This window comes from Acanthaster planci, linkage group LG03 (genome assembly GCF_054643075.1).
Source record: "Acanthaster planci isolate LZ-2023a linkage group LG03, COTS_SCS, whole genome shotgun sequence".
Taxonomy (NCBI): Eukaryota; Metazoa; Echinodermata; class Asteroidea; order Valvatida; family Acanthasteridae; genus Acanthaster; species Acanthaster planci.
In genome coordinates this window covers 8,615,310-8,640,499 of record NC_141779.1, presented here as the reverse complement: position 1 = coordinate 8,640,499, position 25,190 = coordinate 8,615,310, and the positions used below count along the sequence as shown (strand labels likewise).

At 40.5% G+C, this 25,190-nt stretch overlaps 1 protein-coding gene and 1 long non-coding RNA gene across 4 annotated transcripts in view; both read right to left on the bottom strand.

Annotated features, from left to right (window-relative positions):
- The window catches only part of LOC110983457 (TPR and ankyrin repeat-containing protein 1-like), a 59,587-nt gene extending 41,565 nt beyond the window's left edge, over positions 1–18,022 (bottom strand). For all 3 annotated transcript variants that reach the window (XR_015424862.1, XM_022242727.2, XM_087134911.1), the window contains exons 1-6: positions 17,783–18,022; positions 11,439–11,698; positions 9,526–9,691; positions 6,387–6,487; positions 2,391–2,509; positions 970–1,109 (exon numbers count right to left, since the gene is read on the bottom strand). Coding sequence is in view for 2 of the 3 variants with exons in the window: in XM_022242727.2 (XP_022098419.2) it covers positions 970–1,109; positions 2,391–2,509; positions 6,387–6,487; positions 9,526–9,691; positions 11,439–11,698; positions 17,783–17,870 (874 nt within the window). In the remaining variant the exon portion in view is untranslated. The remainder of the gene's footprint in view (positions 1–969; positions 1,110–2,390; positions 2,510–6,386; positions 6,488–9,525; positions 9,692–11,438; positions 11,699–17,782) is intronic.
- A 5,323-nt stretch (positions 18,023–23,345) lies between these two features.
- LOC110983437 (uncharacterized) overlaps positions 23,346–25,190 on the bottom strand; it is a 48,889-nt gene continuing 47,044 nt past the window's right edge. Inside the window, exon 5 of the long non-coding RNA XR_015424643.1 lies at positions 23,346–24,041. This is a non-coding gene — a long non-coding RNA (uncharacterized LOC110983437). The remainder of the gene's footprint in view (positions 24,042–25,190) is intronic.

Sequence of the window (25,190 nt, the reverse complement as noted above, 5' to 3'; positions counted from 1 at the left end):
TCATTAACTGCTTTCTAGCAATGGGCACACAAAGTAAAAGTCACATTCAAACAACCCTAGCTGAACTCTTTCGTAAACTCCCATTGTCACATGCATTTCACCATTGGCTGAAACTCTCTACATTAAGAAATTGTTTTCATTAGAAAAATCAGCATGTTACTGTGGTTCAGGCTGAAAAATGGATATTTTTCTGGATTACAATTATGCGCAAAGAATTTTTTGAAGTGATCCAGAACTGGTTTTCCGATCCAAAACTAAAAAGAGTGTTGTCACTTTCGTCGATCATAGTCCAAATTAAAAGATTGAATATTGAAAACAAAATTGTATTTTCTCCAACACATAAGGCGGACTATTGACCACATTTCACTGGAATTTGAGGGTTTTTTGAGTTGCACTCTGACTGAATAATGTTTGCAATCCGGAACTAGCAAAATGATCGTATTTGTAAAGATTTAAAAAAAACAAATGTGACATTGATTGTACATGTTGTTTATTAAAAATTCGAAGTTTTGAATCCTCCACATTTTTAAGTTTTAAATTGACAGCAAGACTCCACAGTAACAGTTGAAATAATACAATTTTTAAAAGTTACCTTTGCTAAAAATGACCATTTTGGGCGGGGGAAAATTCCTGCAGGCAATTAAATAAATAGGCTAATTTGCCCAGCAGGCTTATTACAGAAAAGCTTAAGGTCAAGGCCCGAGTTTACTGAAGTAGTCACTCCAACTTGTCCAGCAATGCATTGCCACTATTGCTTTGTGAATTTCCGTACTGAAGCAGCTCCTTGAAACAGACCCACCATACAGCAGGCTTTGGCAGTTTCATGCCCCTATCTTACTGAATTGATCCTAAACTTGGAAATAGATTAAAAACTCCACTTTCTCAAACAGCTGCCTACCTACAGAGTGAGTGTGTATGGGGGAGACACGACACCTGCTGCAAGAAAAATCAATTGACATGTGTACTCACCAGTTCTCAGTGTATTCTCAACAGCACAGTGCAGGGGTGTGTCCCCTTCCTTCTGGCTCAAACCTTCGACCTTTGACCCGTGCTTGAGCAGCTCGAGCACCAAGTGCATACTCCAGTTGTCGTATATATTGAAGAGATCACTGCAAGAGATTCCATTTCGTACATGAAGTTAGTTGAGCAACTGATTTCCAACTGAAAGTTTCCATGAGGGGATTTACCTTTTGAAAAAAATCTTGTTTATAAGGCTCACTTATGCCGACTGAAAGGGCTTTGCAAGAAGTGTTGCTGCAGTAGTTACATGTCACAGGGGTTTAGATAATTTTCTTCAAGCCATAAATACAATACCCACTTCCTTGCTCAGAGTAGCGTACAGTAATCTTTTGCCCTCAGTATTGTTTAGTATTGTGCTCTTCTTCATGAGAGGGAGAGTTAAGTACTCTAAGAGGTGGAGGAACTGAGTACCAGTATTATGCGAGTTAGTCCTTCGCCTTAGTAAATATAATAAAACTTATTATTTCTCTTGAAAACACAGTAAAAAATGGCGCTTAGTGATAACCATGAACTCATGACACCAAAGACAAAATCACATTCGTATCCACCCGTGTACAGCGGCACTTGTGAGGTTACTGCTCCGGGTCTTTTCCGGTCGATTCAGAATTTTCTGAACAAATCGTTATGCACAGAGCGGCTGGAAAAGCTGTACGCAGACAAACGTGAACAAATTGGTTTCGGAAGTACCCGCTACAAATGTTACTCTGTAGGGCAGGGCATACCGGTAACTGATAAAGCATGAAAAATATAGAAACTTATGGTGCTCTTTCTACAGTAGAAATCACTGCATATTTTACATTCCACCTAAGGTTTTATGCTACGTAATTTGACTAAATTTCCAAGTTTGGAAGCTTACATACATATACACCAATATGTATGGTAGCTAAACCCCTGATGTCAAGACTTCTTTCTACAACACTTTCATTTTCAAATGTTACAATACACGTATTACAAATCCCTCGAAGGGGACCTTCTGGCATGTTCACATGTGGTACTAACTTGTTCAGAAAAATGTAGGCAGAGCATTATTTTCACATCACAATGTGCAAACAGCGAACCTTTACCTTTCTGCTATATTGAAATTTTAAGATGATGTGCACAGTACCAGGTATACTCCCTGTCCAATTGAGAGTTAACTCCCACTCACGATCGGGTCGCATTTGTACCATTTGTATGCTCAGGAAGATACTCAAGTTAACATGAGTAACACACTTCAACGCAGCAAAGTGCGAGATTTTATGACCACATTATAACCAATATGAGATATGGAAAGTTACAAAATAGAACGAAGCAAGTTCAACTGTGAAATCATCTCACAAAAATATTCTTGGCATCCGCTCATGGGAACTTCTTTCAAAAGCAGAATTTACCGGACTATGGTTCGGAGGTCAATGGCTGAGGTGTCACAGCCGGTGGCAGCACCACCTTTGCCGATCTCGTACGTCTTGCCTGATTGAATACCACCACGAAGGAACACCAGCCGTAAAGCCTGACAAAAAAAGGGACAGTTTCTTATTCTAATTAGGCAGACACCGCACAGCCATTCAATTATACGTTTAGAAGGTACTGGGCCATGGAGAAAGTAGACATATCGAGTCCCAAAGTCCCTCAATGCAGTTTTGACCTTGGAATTCCAACTTTCAAACTTCTGTCGCAGCTAAAATCAGTCAGAGCAGTTTAATGGTAATGGAAAGACTTTCGATGCACTTCAAAAGTGATGTCGTGTGAATACTTTTACAAGTAAACTAGACAGAGGATGACTGATATACCTCTTCCAAAACCAACTTTAAGTTGCATTTAAAAATTTTCATACAATACACTTACTTTGCTAATTCCAACTGTTAATGAGGTTGGAAACAGAATAATGCGAAAGTTCTTTTCAAAGTTGACTCTCCGTGAACTCGGCTGAAGTCACAGACTAAATTTGGCCCTTGGCAACTGATTGTCAGCGAGCCCTCCAAGCTTATTTGCATCGTCTAACAATTATCACATCGTCTAACAATGTGCTAATTTTTAGGTACTTTGAGTAAGCGGACTAATGAATACACAAAGTTCACAGACTAACTGCCGTTTGGATCTCTTTGAGGCCAATATGTTGGAAGCGCTTGGTTCATAAAACCACCGGCATTAAGCCTCAGCAGTTCACGTGGGCTTCTCAAACACTTTTTGACTTCATTAGCATCCATTCATACTTCGTTGGTAGCCTTTTTTTCCTTGAAGCCCCATGTTTTCTTTCGCTTTGATGCTGTCAAAAAACACTTTCTCAGCAAGATTTTATTGAGTTTTAGATTGATGTAATTATTATTTTTTCCCCATGCCCTTTGAGGGAAGGATTAAGGTTGGGAAAAAAATTTGATCATGGGCAGGAGAAAGATTTATTACAGAAATTCACTGGCCGTCCAAAGTATGATGGCGGAAGCTAGCTTTCCACGAAAAAGTACATGTACATGTAGGTATTAAAAACATTACTTTCTAAATCATTGTGATGAAATTTTTGAACACAGTGCTATCCATACATTTTGTGTGAATTTCTGACCCATTTAATTATTGTTGTATTCATTTGAAGCACGGTTTTGTTCCTTTTACAGCATGTTTTATGATAATTGCATCGTAGGCCTACAGATATCTACAGTGTATTTCTGTAAATCATTATTTCTTCAAGACATGCAGGTTACTGCTGTAAATGTCAGGTTTTTCTGAAAATAAATGCACTAAGGGTTCTTAAAGGTTGCCCAATTTTACCGTAATTCACAGTCCACATTACCCCATAAGTGAATATAAAAAAGCTAAGGTGTCAGGCTCTGTAGCCTAGGTAACACTGTTGCTGTGGATACACCAAGGTAGAAATCAAGAGTCAGAATTATTTGGCTTCACCTGTGAGGCGCACAGGGCAGCGGCTGCAGCCATTTACCATAAACTCAGGTGTGATTCAAAGCACAGCTAACTTCTAGCACAGCCTAGGCCAAAAACCATGTTTGTGTGTACATCGGTTTGGTTCAGACATGTACATGTACACACATGTACACTGGTCAGTGCAAATTGAGACATCGGAGAGCTTGCTATGTACAAAATACATTTATAACAAGCAACTTTGATTTCAACACATTTTTTCCCTTAACTGTTTCCCTACAGTTTTTTGGGGAGTTACAATTGCATGGAACGTGAATGCCTTACTGTCGGAGGAGTGACATTTGCTGACTGTGTTTCACCAACCAAAACTGTTGTTTTATTTGAACCACGTTTGACTCAACAAAATTATCGTAGGATATATGAAACAGGAAAAACAACATGCTCAAATGGGACTTCCCTAAGTTACAGGGCACAAGATCCAATTTCAAGGAAATCATGTTTTGTTTATTTTTGACGAAACTGATTCAACTATCAAACTATAGCATTGGATACATTCAAAGAACCTTGTTTATATCTTGCGCTATGGCTATATCAAGTCAGCATCTTTCCCAGGACAGTTTCCACGTGGCCAAAGGGGTGATTTTGCACCTGCCTTTTTTTCCGAAAAGATACCAGCATGTTGTTAATTTAGATTTGCAAACAATTTAAAATCATTCATTCTGCACGGTCGTATGACATAATTGACCGAATATGGAGTGCAGGGGCGTAGCTATTGGAGATTGGCTCACATAATGTTGGTCTGAATATACATGGATGTAGTGAGAATTTAGCATTGTTATGTATTGGAGTGCAGTACCTTGCATGTTCGTGGTTGATTATTACTTAATTCTCAGCACGTGCATTTTACAACCATTGTGTGATATTATGATGTGGGCCATCATAAGTTTACTTTACATGTACATACATTGTGCAGTAGATTTGTACATACATGTACAGTGGAACGCGGCTATACCACACACTGCTATACCACACATTCAGCTGTATCGAACATCGTCCTTGGCTCCCAATAATTTGTGCACAGAACCTACTGAACACTGTTCAGTTGCCGTTTGTAATTCCCGAACGTCAACATGATAAAACAGTCGGTGTTTTCTATGTTGGAAAGTGACAAGTGGCCATTATTTCCCCAAGGATTAGAAGGGAAAGCCACTAGTTGTCAACGGTATTGAATAGACACTGGTTTTGCGACTCCATATGACTGGGTGCGGAAAAAACCGTACGTACGCGCACGGTGGCATTGCACTAACAAAAGTCTAAAGAGGGCGCCGCTGATCAATCCTAAGCGGTAGTTTCACGACTTTTAGGATAAACTTGATATCAATTCTTTGACTTAAGTTTAAATAAAAAACAAAAATACTTAACAGATAGATTTCTCGAAACCTTAAACTTGAATCCAACAACAAAACATCATGAAAACAGCAAACCAAGGTATCACAAGAGGGTGCACTTCGGTTAGACAAGAGAGGGCGCTATTCAACACGGCAACGAAACGTTCGGCAGTTAAATTCGCTATACCAAACGACCACTGTACCGAACATTTAGCTGTTCGTTATAGCAGCATTGCACTGTACATATACAGCACGCACATGTACCGAGCACGGGTGCGGCATCCCTTGTTTTCCATTGTTTGTTGTTTCCTTTTTTATCAAGTTTTCTTGCATGCATTCCGTTTGCTATCAATGCCATGCCATATTAAAAGCCGAATATTTGAACCAACTTATTTGGCTCGGCTCGGTTTGGTTCGAAAGCATCATGTCTGATGATTTTTGGTTCAATTCGGTGGTTCGGCTGCAGCTCATAATCTAGAAATAGGCCCAGCTACTAAAAACCAATTATATGCCTCTGTGTGGTATTCATAGAACACGTTTTCCTTGTACTTGTAAAAACCTACCTATGGCTCTAAAAACAGGCCTACAAAATCTCTACTAATTGGAGTAGACCGAAGTTCACTGATTTTGTAGTATTTAAATGTACATTCAAAGCTCATGCATAATTTATTAGGTATATTAACATAACAAAGCAACCCAGCCAAGATCACCTCATTAACTGGTCAATCATGAGTGAACAGGGTCGCGGAAGAACATTCGCTGACAGTACACAGAGTCTTTTTGAAACGAGCCCCAATTAAACGAAATAAGAAAAACCATTCCTCATTACAACCTCATTAACATTCACAAAGAAAAAATAGGAAAAAATCTGTCTGGTACACGTGACTTCTGCATACTGAATCAAGGGTTCCTATCCCTACTTGAAAGAATTTCAAAATCATTTTAGGGAACATTTTTTGTCCGTGAAAGTCTATGACATTTTTAAGAGTGCCCTCTTCCCAAAATTGAAAAGTTCTCACCTGGATCAAGAGAACTCTCTGCAATTAATCTCTGGTCAAGCAACAACTGACCATGCGGGGGACAGAACTTAAACAAATCTTTCTCACAAAAACATGAACAAAAACTCACATGATAGTCCTTGTTCTTGGCAAGTCGCTGAACAACTTCCGTCCACACAGACGTGGGGATATCTAGGAGCCTGAACAGGAACTGTGATTTTTTCCACTTATCTGCAAGGCCATGGAAACCAAGAATATCACTGAATATGCATACATGTGCTTAAGTTCACACAAGTAGGGTAGTCCTATTATGTTGAGGAATATAAAGTAATAGATACTTTTATATCTTCTAACATTTCATATATTTTATCCACACTGCCTTTTTCTGTATGCAGAATCAACCATGTCCAAAATGATTTCATTTACAAACATTAGAGGATTTCATGAGGTTTAATTCTGTATTTGTTCAATTCTACTCTCATACCGGTAAATGTAACAGTGTTGTTGACCACATACATGTCCATGCTCACTCATTAATGTTTTTGATATGTCTCTATGGAGTTTCTCAATGCAGTTCTGATTTGTGATTGAAGAGTTACAAACATCGATACGTGCAAAGGATGTGTGAAAGTTTTTTCAAGATGTCTACTGATTTAAATGTTCATTCCCATTCTCACTTCCTGGTTGTCCAAACGGCTCAAAAATTCCACATCAACACAAAGTTCAGTATTTTGGAGGGGCAAATCTGGCTGTTTATTGTGAATGGCACACACCCGTTAATAAAAGCCACTCTGTCTTTCCTTTTGGGCGGAAATTTGTTTGTTTGTTTTTTAGGGGTTTAGCAAATGTGACAATGATTTGAAACAGATCTGTGCTCTTGGTTTAGAGTGAAATCAGCAAAAAAATACCATCAAAATGAAAGTATGTCACTGCAAATCTGTACGTCACTGCAAATCAAAAGTACATGTTAGCAATCATTTCTGGATTTCTCATGTTCACTCTGAGCTCACTTTTTTTTGGGTGGGGCGAAGAGGTTGGTATTTTTTGGTTTGCATTACAAATGGCACCACCCTTTGTGCAAACAAAATGTAACAAAAGAATCTGTTCACCTCACGTGATCATGAAAATCAGCCCCAAAAGACTATTAGACACAAACACGTTGGACATTTGTGTGGGCACATTGCAGTGCTGTACACTGCATATGTGGATGACAGTTCATGTATTGCTATTTCTCATTTTGTGGTTTTCCCACAGCCAAGAAATGTATGTTCAGTTATACACATCACTAAATATTTAGAAACTCAAGGTCTTCCTGTGTTACATGACCTGTTATTATACTACACTGTGCAATCATGTGATTGAAAAATTCCCCTGCTGAGAAACAGGAACTCGGGTTACAAGTTAAACCCACAGTCAACTTTTTAAATTGGTTCAAACACCATCCTACTGTACATGTACATGTACTTGGACATCCAGCAACATGCCTGACTTGAAACAACAAATTTAACCCTGACTATTCAACGGGCATGCACAATGTACATGTCATGTGACTAATCGTCCATGTCCAATGCACGCATTTCACAAATTAAATAAGCATGTGTACTACATAAATATGTGCATTTGGTGGGATAAACTCCAACTCGTATTTGTGGTATGAAAGCAGAAACACTGTTCATTAGGGGAAATGACCACTCCACTCTGGGCAGCTGGAATTGCATTCCACAGAATTCGAATTGTCCAAATTGTGATTTAAAGTAGAATCCAAAGACAAATGTGACAATTTCAAAATGATAAACTCTTGCAAATAATACTGTATGTGAGTGATTCCAAAATAGGTCGCTGCACTGCCAACTTTTTAAAAGGAATAATTTATACTCTGATATTCACTAAACCAATCGTGCACTCATGACATGTAAATGTAATTCAAATCTTATGACTTGGAAACATGTGGGAAAGCTTTTTGGCAATATCGCTCTAAGTTTCTGCCTCCTTTGAAGCAGTAAGAGGGGAGAGACCTCAACACTTCAGTTTTTATGCTGATGAAAATTTCCATATTGATGAGCCAAAACATAACTTCACCCCAAGACAGAACAGTGTCTCCAAAGCTCTGTGCACTAATACCACACATTTCTTAATTTTGTTTTGAATGAGTTCCACTTTTACACGTACTTGTTTATTGCGCTAAGCAGCGTGTCTGAACAAATGAAATGAGCAGTATTAAATTTTTCTTCCAAACTTTGTTGGTGGGAAATTCTGAAGGACAATGTTTTTGAATGCATTTTCTTATGCTCTGTAGACAAGAGTGTCTTTGTGTGACAAAAGAAACACAGCACCCACCAAAAAAGTTTCGATGAAAGGATTCTCTGTGAATGGAAAAACAACCACGTCCTTCTCATTTTCAATAAGGAGCATTTAGATCTTTTCTCTGCTATTGTAATGCACACTGTATTTTAACGTGCATGGAAATACATTGAGTTGAATTTTCACTGCATTTTTCCTTTATAGTTCTACTGGTAATGCTATCTACATGATACCTGGCAGAAAAGGTCAGAAGAATGATATCATGAGTCCTCTTAACATACCATGGCTGAAAATCCACTGTATGGGTTACCCTCCTTCCGATTTATAAAAACAAGCTCTGTATTTCGGGCCTTTACTCAGAGGCTTGGAACACTGGAAATGTTATTCATAAATGCCTCAGACAGTCTCCCTATTCAAGAATAGGCAACGTGACCATGTATTAACATTTGATAATGCCCGCTGAGAAGTGAATATACCTACTGCATAAATCACATGCTGGCAACCGGATACGAGACAGACTACTTGATTCTGATTGGTCAAAAGTCTGCGTGCATGTGACTCACCACACATGTGCCACGTCCATATAAGGAGATTATTATGGACAACTTGCACAAGGAATATACATGTACCATAAAATGGACCAGGTATTCGGGAAAATGAAAGTAAAATTCTAGAACAAAAATCGCTGGAAATCCATCATATATTGACTTCTTTGACTCTCTGGCTAATAAAAGTATTTAAGAATGGGAAGCAATACATGTATGTGCTTGGGCCAACTCAGGAGATTGGAGGCAAGTAATGCCCGTGACACATGTTAAAGACTGGCCAAGCACATATTTATTCCCTTAACAAAACACAAAAAGCCAACAGTGATGAGAAACACCAGTTCTGGGCACAACTTCAGGAAAGTTTGGGCCCCCTTTTTTGAAACATTCCTTTGTCCTGCTTAGAATGTGGGCAACACTCACCCCACAGCCGAACGGTCAGAGTTGTGATCTCATAGATGAAGTTGACGCGGAAATTGACTGCCTCCCTGTCACTGCCGAGGATTTTGGGGTACCCGTCAATCAGAGCCTCCAAAGCCTCATCTTCTTTATTCATCTGCTTCATCACCGTGGCGGCCCGCCAGTAACCCTGACAAGAGAGGAATTTCGGGATGGGAGGGGAGGGAGGATTGAAATTTAAAGAGCTATCATCTGTGATCCTTTGGACTCTAGAACAACATCTGGGCGCTGCATGACCACCTGTGAGATCTCCAGAGCTGGTGGGTCCTACAAACACGGTAGAAAGTATGCACTACTAATTCTCGTCAGAATAAGTACAAACCGAAGAAAAAACTTTTAGTTTCGTAAACAAGCCAAAAGTCAAAACAAAATTGGATGGTGCTCCAATTACTGACGGATCGGGATGGCTAGGATCATTTTCTTGCCTTTCCTTGAATGAAGTCCATTGTTTAGGCTGAGATGTGTACCTGGATATCTGATACCCGACCAAGTATCCAAACTTCGAACTATGTTCGCTGCACTGTAAAACCTTGATAACTCGAATCAAGGATTTCGAGTAAAACTTTAAGTCAACTAGACTTCAAGTTCAAGAAAGTCTTACAGCCATGGAGCCAATACATGTACATGTATACACATATGTAGACATAGTTGTTCCAAACTCGCTCCATGGTAGCATCATTTCGGTGGCTATTTTCTGCTTTTTATTCTTTCTCATGGCACATTTTTGCTCATAAATAATCACTTTGCTGAGATTCTTCATTGTTGTTCTGTCTAGAAGTTTTGTTTCTACCAATAAATATACATTTCATCACTTTTTAAAGGTGTACCTTCATGTGGAAAATCTTTGGTCTTTTCGTCGATCATGTTTACAACGTGATGCATGCTACATGTACATTCGGTATTCGGGTCTGCTTTCAAATGGGTTTTTCTTATGACACTTGCTGTGCTCCCGTGACCTTTGAAATGGGCAGTGATTGGTCCATTCGCACATGGGTCTTCCAATGGCAATCAGGCTAGCCCAAAAGCCTGGATTTATTGTGGTTATGGTGTGACATGGTTTATGAAACGAGCCGTGCAGCAGGCCTGCCATGCAAGCAGATCAGGAGTGAAAAGACAATGTGTGCTTGGCAGCGATGAGTCAGCCCGTGGTTTCGTGGTCCCATGTATGTACTTGTGAGACAATTTGGCGGCCTTTTTGTTTTTTTATCAGCGTCACAAAAACTTTGACTTAAGCGGGATTTTGGTTGCAGGTAATTCGACTTACGGAGGTACATGCATTTATGTACACAAATGCCTGTTCTTTCAGCAGGAACAAAGCATCACTTTGAGACAAGCGAACTTTCGACTTAGCCGAGTTTGATTTAACAAGGTTTTACTGTATTTCCCAAAAAAGGAAACCCTTCACAAAGTCTGACAAACCTCTCTGAAGTTGACTAACTTTTTATTCATTTATTGTTCAAGCACAACCATCACTGACAATGTCATATAAGCAGATGGCTTACAATTGAGATTATTTTATTTGGGGTGTTGTATACTGGTCACAATGGCATTCATTTCAAGTATATACACACACGAATGTACATGTACATGTGGAATAGAAGGGTGGTGCAGCACACGGCAATTTGAAAGACAACTGATATTGCACAGTGAAAAAAAACTCAGTCTTGATAAAGAATTTTGTTTCATCAAATATGATCTTTACCAGTAAAAAGAGCCTTATATGCATGTATACAGCGATTCATTGCCATATCATAAAGACCACATGGTTCTAATTGTACACAGAAAAAGCAGTCGCTTAAATTAAGCAATAAGCTGTCAACATTCAAATTAATTTGACTTGTATGGAAACTGTTCATGAGCCAGTTCTCTGATCTCACCTTCTGGAAAGTGGGATCCACACTGATGCATGCCATGGCGTCTTCAAAGGCTTGCCCCAGATTCCTGATTTTTGTCCAGGCTGTGCAGCGGTTGCTATACAGAGTTGCCCTCTCTCGTGGCGTCAGGAGATTGAAGGGGTGATTAGGATCATCGTCAATACCCAATGCCATAGAGTAGAACTGGATAGCCCCTCCTGGGTCTTGGTTGATAATTGCATTACCCTGGTGTTTGAATTCCTCCACTTGCCACCAAATGTTTCCTTTTAATAATAATTTTAAATTTAGGAAACACATGTGGGTAATTCCAGAAAGTAGGGGCCCATTTTTTCCATGTCCATGTCACATCTGACATGCGATTTTGTAAGTTCAGAACACATTTTCTACTTTCCAAGAGTGATGAATTAATGCAAATTACCTGCAAACAGAGAGTAATAGCTTGAAATCAATTCCAGTGATATTTCCATGCCAAATAACAAAGGTCAGATGTACATGCAACTGGGACACAGAAATGTCACACTTTCGGACCCCTGATTTCTGGAATTACCCATGTAACACTGACTTACAGTGCACGCTTATCCAAGAACCCGATCCATCAGGCCCATAAAAACCATCTCAGCTCCCTTGGAAGTGCACAGTTCAATCCAACATTTCAAGCAAGCGCGGTCAGGTGGTATTCGTTTCAGATGAAATGTACAACACTTAAAAGGTATTGGAATATGCATGCATGAACCTTTCTCAAACACACTCAAACTAAAGTAGATACGCCCCTTTTTTTTTTCTTTCTGTATTTCCAACTTCAAATTTTTCCCATTTTTTTCCCCAGGAAACTTTCGGGTCGCACCGTCAAAATAGGGTAAAAAGGGAAACGGTAAGCATAACAGGTTTTTTTTAGATGGGGGGCCCATCAAATATCCCAGAAGTGTTTCTGCTAAAATGGCTCGATGAGATTGGACCTTGCTGTCTGCACTTGTTTAGCTGGGATGCAGCTTGTTGTTTCTGTCACTTATTGTTTTTGAGCCAATGTTTATTCATGAAGTCTAGTATATGAGAACTAGCAAGACTCATTCAGTTTGCACCGGAAGCCGTGTGAACATGATCAGGCAATCGTGCAATCCATATCACTGGAGTGCATGACTGTTCCCGGAGCCTTAGATGGCTGATATCTTTTATGCCTAATCCTTTTGTTTGTTACACACACAACCTAGGATAATGCAGTTATTGCTATTGTCAAGGGTGAAACAGATCAACTCTTTGATGGATGCCACTGAAAATACTACCCAGAGCCAAAGAAGAAGTAGAAATAAATTGTTGAGAGATGTAGACACCAGTGTTGTAGTACTTGTACTCGGTACTCGTACTTGAGTACTACTCGAGTACCATTTTCAGAGTACTCGTACTTGTACTCGTACTCGGAAGTGCAAGTACTTGTACTCGGAAACCAGTACTTGTACTCGGCTGGCAAAGTACTCGCCCTGTCTTTGTACTCGGCAGTCAAAGTACTCGGCAGTACTTGGTACTCGGACAAAAGTACTCGACTACAACACTGGCTAGACACAGAGAGATGGAAATGTCTCACAACCCTGCCAACTACAGCTGGGCTGGCCTTATGTACTTCTACCATGGAGGAAGGACATGGAGTTTAAACTGCCCGAGCTATAACATCTGGCCAATTACCGCTTTCTGACATGCCCGGTATTCCCATAGCCAAAGTGCAGCGAATGCTTGCTACACACCACCTGTTTCACAACCACAAGCCCCCTTGTACTCCATGATCATTGCCGAAATTTTTCGGCACATTTTATTTTTCGTGAACTTAACTGCCCTGTGATGGTCAACATGTTATTGGTCAGTCTTAGCCAAATTCGTACAAAGACTTTGAAAACTGATGTTTTGGAGTGTCAAAAAAAATTACAAACATTGCATGGATAATGGAAAAGTGCATCAACCTCTTTCAAAAATTATTCACAACGGCAAAAGTAAATCTAATGTTACATAATTTATCTCCTGGTCAATGTGATAAGTTGCAGTTCATTGCAAAGAAAACAACACAAATATTGCTACGATATTACTACCTCCACTTGTCCAGCTAAGCTGCAGGTAGTAATCAGGCATTTTTGGAATGTTTACTATTGTTTGTATGAGAGGGCGGCGATGATCGAGCACTTTGATGTGCCTGAGTTAAAACTCCTTCTGTGTCCTTCCTCCATGCTTGCACAGAAGGGGGAGGGGTACTTTTTGGATTGGTCTTTTTCTTATGGGGGGGTGCCAACTGCTTACGACTCTAGTCTTTCCCAATACTGTAGGCTGGGATCTCTCCACTCTATAATAATTATCCAATCCTCATTCCAATTTCTGTCCACATTCTTTTCAGTTAAGGCTGGTGATGAAGCTGGCCTTTGTGACAGATTTATGAGCCTATAAATTTCCTCAGTGGTCCATGCTGACAGTCTCTCCATTGTTTCCCCCCATCCTCTACAATTGGAAGACTCAAATTTCTCAAACATGTTTCCTTAGTTACCACCCAGCCTGCACCCTGTGTATATACAGTTGAACAGGGACTCTCCAAAAAACCTTGTCTTATGGTGAACCTCGTGTTACAGGTGTTGACAACCTATCACATTCATAGAGCGTAAGCCTGGCATCATGCACCAGCAAGCATTGTTATACATGAACACTACAGCAATGTATTGAATGGTACAGTACATGTATATGAAGTGGATTAGTATTAGATGTACACGTACCAGCCTTTAACGTGTTAATAAATTTTAGATCGTATTTATCAATATGATATGAATGAATAAAACAAAGGTTTTGAATACGCCTACTTGTTTGAAGCGACAGCAGAGAACAGAAGTGTAAGTGACCGGCTGCGCTACACAGCGTGGTGAAGCATGACCTGGAAACTGGTGCCCGATGTTGCACGTAAGTAAAGGTTTAGTAAACTTGAGAACCAGCTCATGTGTGTAACGACCGGACGTAAGAGGGCCTTGAAGTTGGGGAATTTCTGTTGGTTTTTAATTGGCAGGAGGGAATCTATTTTGTAGAAATGTTCTTTTAATTTATGGAACAGTAACTTTCATTTTTAATGTGTGACAGGGTTGTGCGAGTTTATTTTGAAAGGGGGATGTGGGACATTGGTTAACTGAAGGAAGGGAACTTTAGAAGGGTGTAATTTCCAAAACCTATTTAATTTTCTTTCCATTGACCGTGTGGGGTCTTTGATGAGAATTGTTTGTGCATTTGTTTTCCTTGGCATCAAAACTTCCGTTCTATTTAAGATTTTCAAGTGGGGTTCATCCATTGTTTGGTTTAAATAAAAAAAACACACCTCTTTTGGGCCAAACCCGCTGTGATTGAAACTCCTGTGATGTTGCGACATCGCCACACCCATTGTCATCTTGAATAAAGCCCCCTCTAGTGGCACAAGGAACAGAGTTGCTAAGTCATTGGTGGTAAAACACGTGCGCAAAATTGCCGAGCAGATTAGAATTTATTAGAGATGACTGACGTGCTCCATCAGGATTTACTGGGATTAAGCTTTTGAAGACGCATTTTCAAATGAACTCGTTATAAAAATGGCATGGACAATAGTTTTTGGCACTGCAGGTTAGACAAAACTGCTCGTCTTGTCCGTGTTCTCGTCTAAGAACAACTCGTATTAAGTAAATTTTTCTCATAGGAATGTGTCCATTTTGAACGGCAGTGAAAAAATATGCTCGTAGTAAGCGTGATCTCGTCTCAAGCATGCTCGTGGTAATCGTGTTCGACTGTATTCACTCTCAAAGCATATGGTCTTCAGTAGTAGCATGGAGTTACTGGTATACTTTATCTCCATGGTCGTAGAGTATCGCGATAAATTCATCAATACTACATTACCAATGACTTTTAGTCAGTCGTTGTGAATCAAACACTGTCGACCCAATTATCATTGTGACAGTATCCTTCCTTAAAATTCTGTTTGGCTTCGAGAATAATTTTCTCCTCGTATTTCTCAAAATTTGTCTTTAACTGTCACATCAACTCTCGGGGCCTACATGCATCCTAGAAAAATCTGTTTGTTTCAACAGCATAGCAACATTTCCTGGAGTTCATGGCACCAATCACATAAACTGGTTTTAAGCTGAAATGAGAGCTCACCTTACGAACCTGTAGGCCTCTCAGACATAGACCTGTTGTAGCTCTATGATATGACACACTCCATGTAATCTGGCCTGGATGACACAGCAGTACTCAATTATAATGAATAAACTATTGATTGCAGGAGGGTCAATTCATCACTAATTCCTATTCCTGCTTCTTCCTTCAGTAATCCTATATGATTCTAATAACCTGTGTGCATGTACTGTACATGTACCAGTAGGGTATCAGCCTGGGTCCTACACTATCTCAATAAACTATGGTACCAGTACACAGATTAGTCTGGGTGGGCCTACAGCCTACACCAATACAGGGTACATGTACATTGTACATACTGTACATATGCATGTTTTTACTTCCTGGTCTATCTGCTACAGGTAAATTGGGCAGCTCATGCTATTTAGTGACGACAAGCATCAACTAGCGTCAACAAATTATTCAAGCATATTTATGCCAAAAAAAAAAGATATGTGCAAAGTATATAATATTAACTGGGCATCTACATTGAGCGAAAAAGTCGGTTCAGCTCGTGCAGCCAAAACGGCCGTCATCTTGTTTTCGCGAGGACGGTAGAGAAAAGAAACACGGCCGCCCCTTATATTGCAAAAAATTTCATTTTAATAATTAATATATAATATATTAATATTTAAAAAATCCATTTCTGTTTTTCTTACACAGTGGAGCATGTTAGAGTTTGTAAAATATGATAAAACCACTTTGAAACCTCAAGAGGATATTTTCAAGTTGTTGACGTTTTGTTGAGGCTACTCATTTGTGTTGACGCTTGTTGACACTAAATAGCATTACCAGATTAGGCAAGCCAATCCCCAAATCACCCAGATCTATTAAATTACACATGCATGTACCCAGCCCTAAATCACATCTTGCATAACAGAGGTAGAAAGAGTTTACGAGGCTCAAGAAATTTGCTAGTCTCAACTCTGAACCAGACATTCACAAGCCGGTGACACCCCAAGAGTAGCCAGCCCCTGGAAGACTATTCACAGACTCTTTTTCAAGGGCTGGATGACATGAATTAACGGTGACAATTGCTGTATGCAGAAAGCACAGGAACGTACAGGCACCAGCAGAAGAAAAAGCAGATGGATAGTAAAGGATGCAGTTTGACAGTAACGGGAAGGAGAAATAAGAGGATTTATAAACATTCTGTGACGTCCTGCTTCAAATGATCGGCCCACACTCATAGTAACATGGCTGAAGGCAATGCATAGTCGCCCTGCACTGTCAGTCAGTCCTTTGCACGGTCATTGCTCGATCAATCCATAAATCAGTTTTTAACTCCAAGTTGCAGCTCTAGCGGTTCTGTTTATTATGGAACACAGAACCCGAGTCAAATGGCGTCACCACTGACTATGTATCATGCACGTGGCCACACTCACAAGGTCACTAATCCAACCAAGTAGGGATCTACAAATCACATCTTGTAACAGTTGGACGTGGTCCAATGTTAAAAGGGGCGATTGGTAGATAGAGTCCTAATTGCTCAGACTACAAGGTCACAGGCTGGTCACAGGCAGAACAAATGTAATTTTGTCTGTACCAGCTACAAAGTTCAAATAAAATTCTATTTTGGCACGATTTTCTGATTTTTTTTTTAGAGTACACACTCAATCTTTTAAAATGAGATAAGAAAATAATATGGGAAGAATTCCATAAACACTGAACAGCACATGATATACATGTACATTGGCAATTCTTAAATGTAAATGTGGGATTTTCTGAGACTTTTCAAGTGTGCCATGTCAGGGAACACTCCGCTGAACTTGTGGCTAATTTCCAGACACCACCATGGCACCATTTTTTAATTTGGGACTAAAGTGACACTGATCTGAAAACCAGTCTGAGAACATGCTTCAATATTTTTTCTCCACTAATCATGCTAACTAATGTTAGTCTACATTTCACTCTTTTTTAAGGACACATTATGTGTTTTTGTTCCCTGATGTTATGGCTGATTAGTATGACTGCGGGGGAAAAATCAGTGATATCCGTATAGCTGCCTCAGGAATATGGAACTCTTCCCATGAAGTTCTTCAACAATGAGGTTTGCAAACACTGTACGGCCAGAAGAAAGTCGAGGGAAACGAAGTGCGTCATGTTAGGGAACTCAACATCATGTAGGCCGTACATGTACACGTACAGGTACACCTACCCTATGTCAACTACACACGTGTACAAGTACGTACCAGGCAATCTTGCCCATTCTTGAAAGTCGTGCTCCGTAGCCCTCGGGTGATGATGGGCGCGAGCTTGTCTCCGTGACCCCGTACTCATTGTGTTTCGTTTTCAGGAATCTCTTCCACCTTGCTTGTCACAAAACATCGTCACAAATCTGGCCAAAGTAAGGAGGATATGACTGAAGGAGAATTTCACATAACGGGACTTTCCCTATCGTGCTTCGGTGTCAGGCCTATCCGGATATCCACGAGAGGCTAGGATCTAGACCAAAGACAGCCAATAGATACGGCGGTAATATCACAACCGGCCTTACGCCTTATTATAATAATGCTCCCTGCATGAATTATGCAATAGGTGTGCATATCACGCAGTAAGGCTTGCGTTAAAGCGCTAGCCGCTGGCCGCACCGGCGCGCCTTGCGTCGGAGAGTTAGACACATTGAAGGCACCCAAAATTAAATACCAGGCTGAAATTCTAAGCCAATTTTCCTCACACTGTGGCTTCAAACTGACTGGCAACGGCGACTTAATATTCATAATCTTGATGGAAATTGGCGAACAACATTAAAACATAAAGTTCATTTATTTTAGTGACACATCCCCCCCTCAATGACCTTGGGGATTTTTTGTTGAACTCCTTTTCTCAGTTGGGCCCGACTGCGGCCTTTGGCTCAGTATAGGGAGTGGGTCTACACGGATCGTACAGGCTTTTGAATAATGAACAGGTTTCTACTCTACTAAATACGATTATGTAAACTCGAAGAAATTGATCTCTGCGTGCCACGCGCTCGGAGATATATGGGCGGTCATGGAGGGACATAAATATTCACGACTTGTCTTAAATATTTCTTTGAAGCACAAACACAATTTTATTTAAATTGTTTTGTGCCCGTGTCTGATTAATCATTAATCTATTTGTTGTCCTTGTTTCTATTTTTTTAATGCTGTCTTTAGCGTTTGGGATATTCTTATCCTATTGATGATTGTCGCTGAAATATTTATGGCTGCAATAAACCTGTGGCTGTGATGGTATTTTGGCAATCAACCAAAATGTATAAAAAACAATCAATATAGGGTGCCGTATGTATTCAGGATATAAAACAGTTTTGTTACGGTTTTTGCAAACAGAAACTAAAATGTGTCATGGAGTACATCTATATTTTTTTCATCATTTTTTTTCTTGCGCCTATCTGGTTCTCCAAGACAACAGTACATGAACTTCAAGACTCTTTCCTATATGCCCCCCTTACAAACTAAATTCTGTGTGTGCTCAACTCCAAATCTCTGATGCCGTGCGGCGTCTGTGACATATCCGACCTTCAGCTTGCTTTCTTTTCGTGCAATATGGCCTGCTGTTGATGTAATGCTTGTGTCCATATATATATCCTTTTTCAAATATGCCTAATTTATGGTCCCGTTTGACCTTCCACAGCTTGGTGACGTTGGCGTAAATTACCATAATATTACTTCGCCCGGTTGTGATAATGCCTCTACCTCATGCGTCCACGTGAATCAACACCAAATTGAGGCTGCGGTCCCAACTTCACACCTCCAATGACGTGTTCTCGTGAGTGCAGTGTTCCAATTCAAGGAAAATTCTCCGCCAGGCCGAGGCGCAGAAAAAGTACCCCCCAGAGATTGTTTCAAAAAGAGGGGTCTGTCTGGGCCAAGAAATGGTGGAATTGTGTCAGTATGGCCCAGAATCATCTCTGTAGATTCAGGGGCACCCATCTGGGGGCAAAGCAGACAAAAATGGGACTGAAAATTAGTCAGAAGAGCCCCAGGAAGGTGAGGGATGTCATTTGAAAAATGGCCGCTGGGAGGGCTTGGCAACATTCACTTTTGGGGGGGGTGAGTTTGTTTTGGGCGGATAATTAAAAAATTCATTGGTTAACCTACTAAAAATTGAAAATCAAATGAAATCTGAAGGACCAAACAACACATTGATTTTTGTTTGAGAGGCCTCAGGGACTTCAGTTGCCTGCCATGGGGCTCCAAACTTGGTTGATTTTACACTATTTTCAATGGAGCTTGAATTAGTTCAGTGCACCCTCGTATGTAGCACTAAGTCCACAGTGGCTGACCAGTAAATAAGCTGCCATAGGCAACGGTGATAAATACCTCCCATTCAAAAAATCAGGAAAATACTCACGAGTTTCTCAGATGTTAAAAACACATATCCAATAAAAGCTCACTTCCTCATCTTTCATTTTCGTTTCATTTTTCAGTGGCTTAACCCATGACTTTGGAGATGGGCCTATATCTCCCCAGAGATCACCCTAAACACGTCACGATGGGTCCTAAACTCCATTGCGAAATCATAAGGTAGAGCGATTTGGAGGGCCATGTTCTGTCCGATCATTGCAGAAATACAGGCAGGCAGTCCTAGTGGAAGATTCCACCCTCTCGTCTTTCTTTACAAACCATCCAGTCCAATGGTTCCGAGAAATGCTCTGATTTGGTCCGTGCATCTATGGTACAGGCAATTTTGGGCCTATTCACTTTGTTTACTTTGTTTAAAATACAAATTAAGAAAAGATAATGATTTTCAGGGTCTTAATTAATATTAACCAGTCAAAAATTATGAATGTAGTGAAGTAGTGCCCACGGACATTTACACGCACTGACTGCCAGTAAAATGTGCGCAAAACCGTAGTAATGAAAATCGGGGGCAATCAGTCCGAGTCACTCACCAACATTTAAACACATAGACCGCCAGCGTAATTTTTTCCTAGGAATTATCCGGAAGGTTAGGGGTAATTATCATAAAATGGGCGTATCTTAACCGTTGCGCATGCGTTATCATAAATGGGTAGGCCTACACGAACGACACAACAAAATTGTCCTTCTAGCCGACCTACATGGTACTGTAGCTCTGTTACAAGAGCGTTATTCTTAGAACCATCAAGCCGAGGGTAGTAATTTTTTCTTGGGGAATTAGTTGGTTGGAGGATTTTTTTATCATGATAAAGTAAAGCCCGACATTTACCTTAGCACTTAAGTTTCTAAGTGCCATTAACCCGATCGAGCTTGCCGTTAACCACGCCTTTTATGATAATTATCCCTTACCTTCCTAGGAAAACAAATTACGCAGACCGTGATTTTCAGAAGTGTCGGCAAAACGATTTATGGCAGCCCGTATAATTGCGTTCAGTGCGTAGCAATGCACGGATACTTTCACCTGTTTGCACAGTACTCTGCTACGTCTTGGTTTTAAATGTTGTAACTGCATTGTTGAATTTGAAAAAAACGTGGGTTGGATTGAAGTAAATCGCGTTTTTTTCTCAGTTTAACAATCGAAAAAGTTCCATAAACTTTTATGGAGGGAAATTTTCAACTAGGCCTATGTATGAATTCCTATACCGAGCAGTGAATTTGCCCACGGTTTTCATTTTAGTTGGGCGCTGCTCAGATCGCTAAATGGTCATGTATTTTTAATGCGATCTGGCCATCTTTCCATTTTAATGTCTGTAGCCTCCGTAGAGGTGCATCCGTTGTGTGCAGCGGTTACGTATACACAGAGCCTCGCTGGTTTGCGCCACTAGTATCCTGATAAAAACTGGATAGAGGATGCCATACGGCCAATCCAACCTGAGTTGAAGTACACCCTCATCGGCGGGAGAAAGACAGTCCGGTGAGAAGTTTTCTATCCGGGTTCCTGCACGAATGCGGCGCACACTAGGATCGAGTTCGGGTGGCCTATTCTTGACACGGGTTTCTTGTTCTCGCGCTCAAACGTTGGGAACACGACTCAAGAACACTGTTCCCGGAACAGGATCACACACCGCCTCCTCGTCAGGGTTTACAGGAACACACGGAAAAACTCGTGAGATTTTGATTTTTGAACAGCTGTAAAAAAAAAAATACAGATGGCTTACAAAGCCGGAGACAATAAGCAGTTTTGCACAATTTAACACAGAAATGAATGTTCCTGTTTAAACAGAAAATAATTCGGCCCAGTTATCCAAACTCTCAAATGACGTAGGCTACATGTACACGAACGGCGTCATGTTGCATGTTGCTTCCCATGACTACCAGTGATAACCAGCTGTACGTTTCCGGCGTTCGAGCGGCTGACCCACGAACAACAAATCGAGCTGTTCGTCTACTAATATGCGAGTGAATTATATGTTCAACACACTTGCATGATATTGAGTTTAGGGAAACCAGTCTCTAATTTGAAGGAGTAGCCTTATCGCCTTTCTTGTACAGGGCAGAAGCATTTGCTAGCAACCTGTCTTCTGGCAGTTCGCCAGTATCGAGAGATTGCTGAAATATTTGAGACAAGACTGGCGCAACTTCCTCAGCAGCTTCTTTCAAGCTTGTGGCTAATATCATCCGGGCCACTGGCTTTAGTAACGTTGATTTCTTTGAGCATTTCAACACCCCCTCCACTGAAACGGTGATATCCTCCACAACGGGTATGTCAGATAGATAAAAAGGAATCTTATCTACATGTTCTGTAGTGAAAACTGACTTGAACTGCTTCGCCAAAGTACAAGCTTTCTCTTTATCAGTAACGTGATTGACTCCATCAGTCCTCAGAGTGGGTATAGGCCCTACCTTGGTTCTCCGACCTCTTGCTTTTAATGTACTTCCAAAACCCTCAGGGGTCCTCCTTCAAGTTGTCTACCACTTTGTTAACATACCTCTGGTATGCATATCTAAGTTCCCGTTTGACGAGCTTTCCAGCCACCTAATACTCTCCCATGACTCCAATGTAGCATTTTTCATGTTTTTTTTATGAATTCTATTTCTAACTCTAATCAATCTTCTGATCTTACTGTTGAACAACAGCACATTCTGCTGCGGTTTTGACATCCGAAAGGGAATGTGCACATCTATAGCAGACAAAAGACTGGACTTGAATGCGGTCCAATATGCCTAAGCAGATGTAACAGTATGAGCCTTGGAGAAGTTATCCTTAACGATCATTATATCTTCCCTCATTCCATCAAAATCAGTTGAGTAGAGATAAATTCTCCAGCGAGGACGGGGCTTTTGCTTTGCATTGGTCTTGAACACACAAAAAATTGCTTCATGATCATTTATGCCAGGTTTAACTTCAATATGCTCAATGCTATTCGGAATTGAACTAAATAACAAGTCCAGGATCTTGCTTTTGTATCTGTGTACTGGTAGGTTGGTTGATATGTTGACATAAAAAGGACTTATTGGCAATTTGAATAAGATGAGCTTCAGAAGGAGTCGCTGTTTGGATTCCATCACCCCCAATTAATGGTTTTGGCATTAAAATCCCCAGTCAGAATAATAGTTGGAACACTACGTGGATTCTGCGAGATCTTTGGATGCGAAGAATCAGGACTCATCCATTCACTAAGTTTACTGTTGGGCACACGATAGTAGCAACCAATCAGGAGTGTCTTACCAGACTGCAGGAGGATTTGAGCCCAGACAATTTCTGTATCTGAGTCTAACTCAGGGCAGGGAAGACTAGCATACTCATCACGAATAGCAATAGCCACTCCTCCTCCATTCAAGTTACGATCCTTTCTGTAAACAAAATTTCCTGGAAACAACTCATTGGTAGAAATAGTACTATCCATGTGAGTTTCAGTGCCACAAATCACGTCCAGCTTATTTTTCTCAATCAAAGCATGAAATTCAGGAACCTTACCACGTAAACTTCTGGCATTAATTAAGACTAAGCAATCATAGAACTTGATCTTTGCTCTTCCCTTTTTTTATCAAAATAATTGCCAACAGGTCACTGAAGATCCAATACAGTAGGCAGTAAAATGACAAACGTCGAAGATAAATTTGGCAAGATGGCGACAGTGTTATACAATACGGATACAAATGGCCGATACAAGTATACACGGGTTTAAGACTTTCCAAAGTCTAAAAACGATCAAAATCAGCGAAGTTGACATCAAAACGATTACCAGTACAATCACAAATCTCCAGACAACCAAATAATTGTGCAATAAAAAGTGGATGGCAAACGAAAAAGATTTAAAAAGTGAATTTTTCGCGAGCGATGTGTCCACTCCGCCTCCCCCAGGTAAGAGCGCCCCGCTATCATTACATGGAAATGGAAAATGTTTGAATATTTATGAAGTGTAGTCAAAAAAATACAGCATAATTTATTTCGGGAAAATAGTGGGAATTACTTGTTCCGAGGTGTAGGTCAGCTTGACTACCTCCCGACGCGAAGCGGTAGTTCCCCTCAAACCATTCCGTATTTGTATTCAACCATCTGTCTTTCTTTTGCCGCTTGGGGGTGCACTTCAACTCGGGCGGATAGCTGCAATAAGAACGAGTAAAAGGGTTGTAAATGTGGTAGAAATTACTGTCTCTCTGTATTTATATCTCCCTTGAATGCTGTTCAATTTCTGTCATTGTCCATTGTGCGTCGCCCGTCGTGCAGAATTGGAACACCCGGCTCCTGACAAACAGGTGTTGGTTTTCCTCAAAAAGGGCCGGGGGGTACATCTGCACAAGGAGCGGGTGGCCGGAATAAGAGGCTCCACCATTTCACCTGCATTTTCCAGCCTCTTGGACGAGTTTTTACGGGGGAGCTTAGCTGTCTTCAAAGACACAAACAGAGCATCTTAATTCAAGTCTGTGTTTAACAGCCGCGCTTTTACTAAGCGAGCATACTTACCTCTATCAAACCAAACATTTGTGGGCTTGGCTAATGAATTCAGCGCCCCCTATTTTTGAATGCCGAGCAGCTGAATACGTACCCTCAACGAGCTGGGGAGAAGGGTGACTAGGATGGTGTAGTCTGAAACAAGACACGATGCATGGCGAATCAAATCGTCACTTGTTTATTAGCGTTACGTCCGACCTGATGGAAATCGTAGTGCCGTAATGAAATCTCTCATCTTCTGCTGCCAGCCAATGATTAATGATACGAATGGAAGGCAAATGCCGCAAAATGACATGGGCCCCTGGAAGCGTTTCATTAAATCCGCTTTCACGGACAAGCCTCCATTGGAAGTCTCTCGTTGTGATCTCCAGGGTGGCATTTCCCCCTGAGCACAATTGTATACGATTGCTCTTCAATCTGGCCTTATCTCGTTTGTGTTTTTGTCGTTTCTGCTTGTTCTTAACATTTCAAAACCGAGTGCTTGTTAGCGGGTTTATCCCTAAAATGAATAGTAAATGAAACGATCATGTCTTCATACTATTTATTTGTGTTACCCGATTCACTGAATCCACTAAAACCAAGTAATATTACAGTTTTATTCAACCTTGGTCTCAAACCCGCCTGATCAGTGCCGACATTACCAAAGAAGTAACTGTGTTTCGACAAGAATGCTAATATCAGTCATTATACACTGTGACTTATTAACATATCCAAAACCGAATTCCTATTTTCTGAATACCTCTGTTCTATTAAAAATTATTCCGGACGAGTTGGTTCTCTCTGATCTAAGGAAAAAGGCAA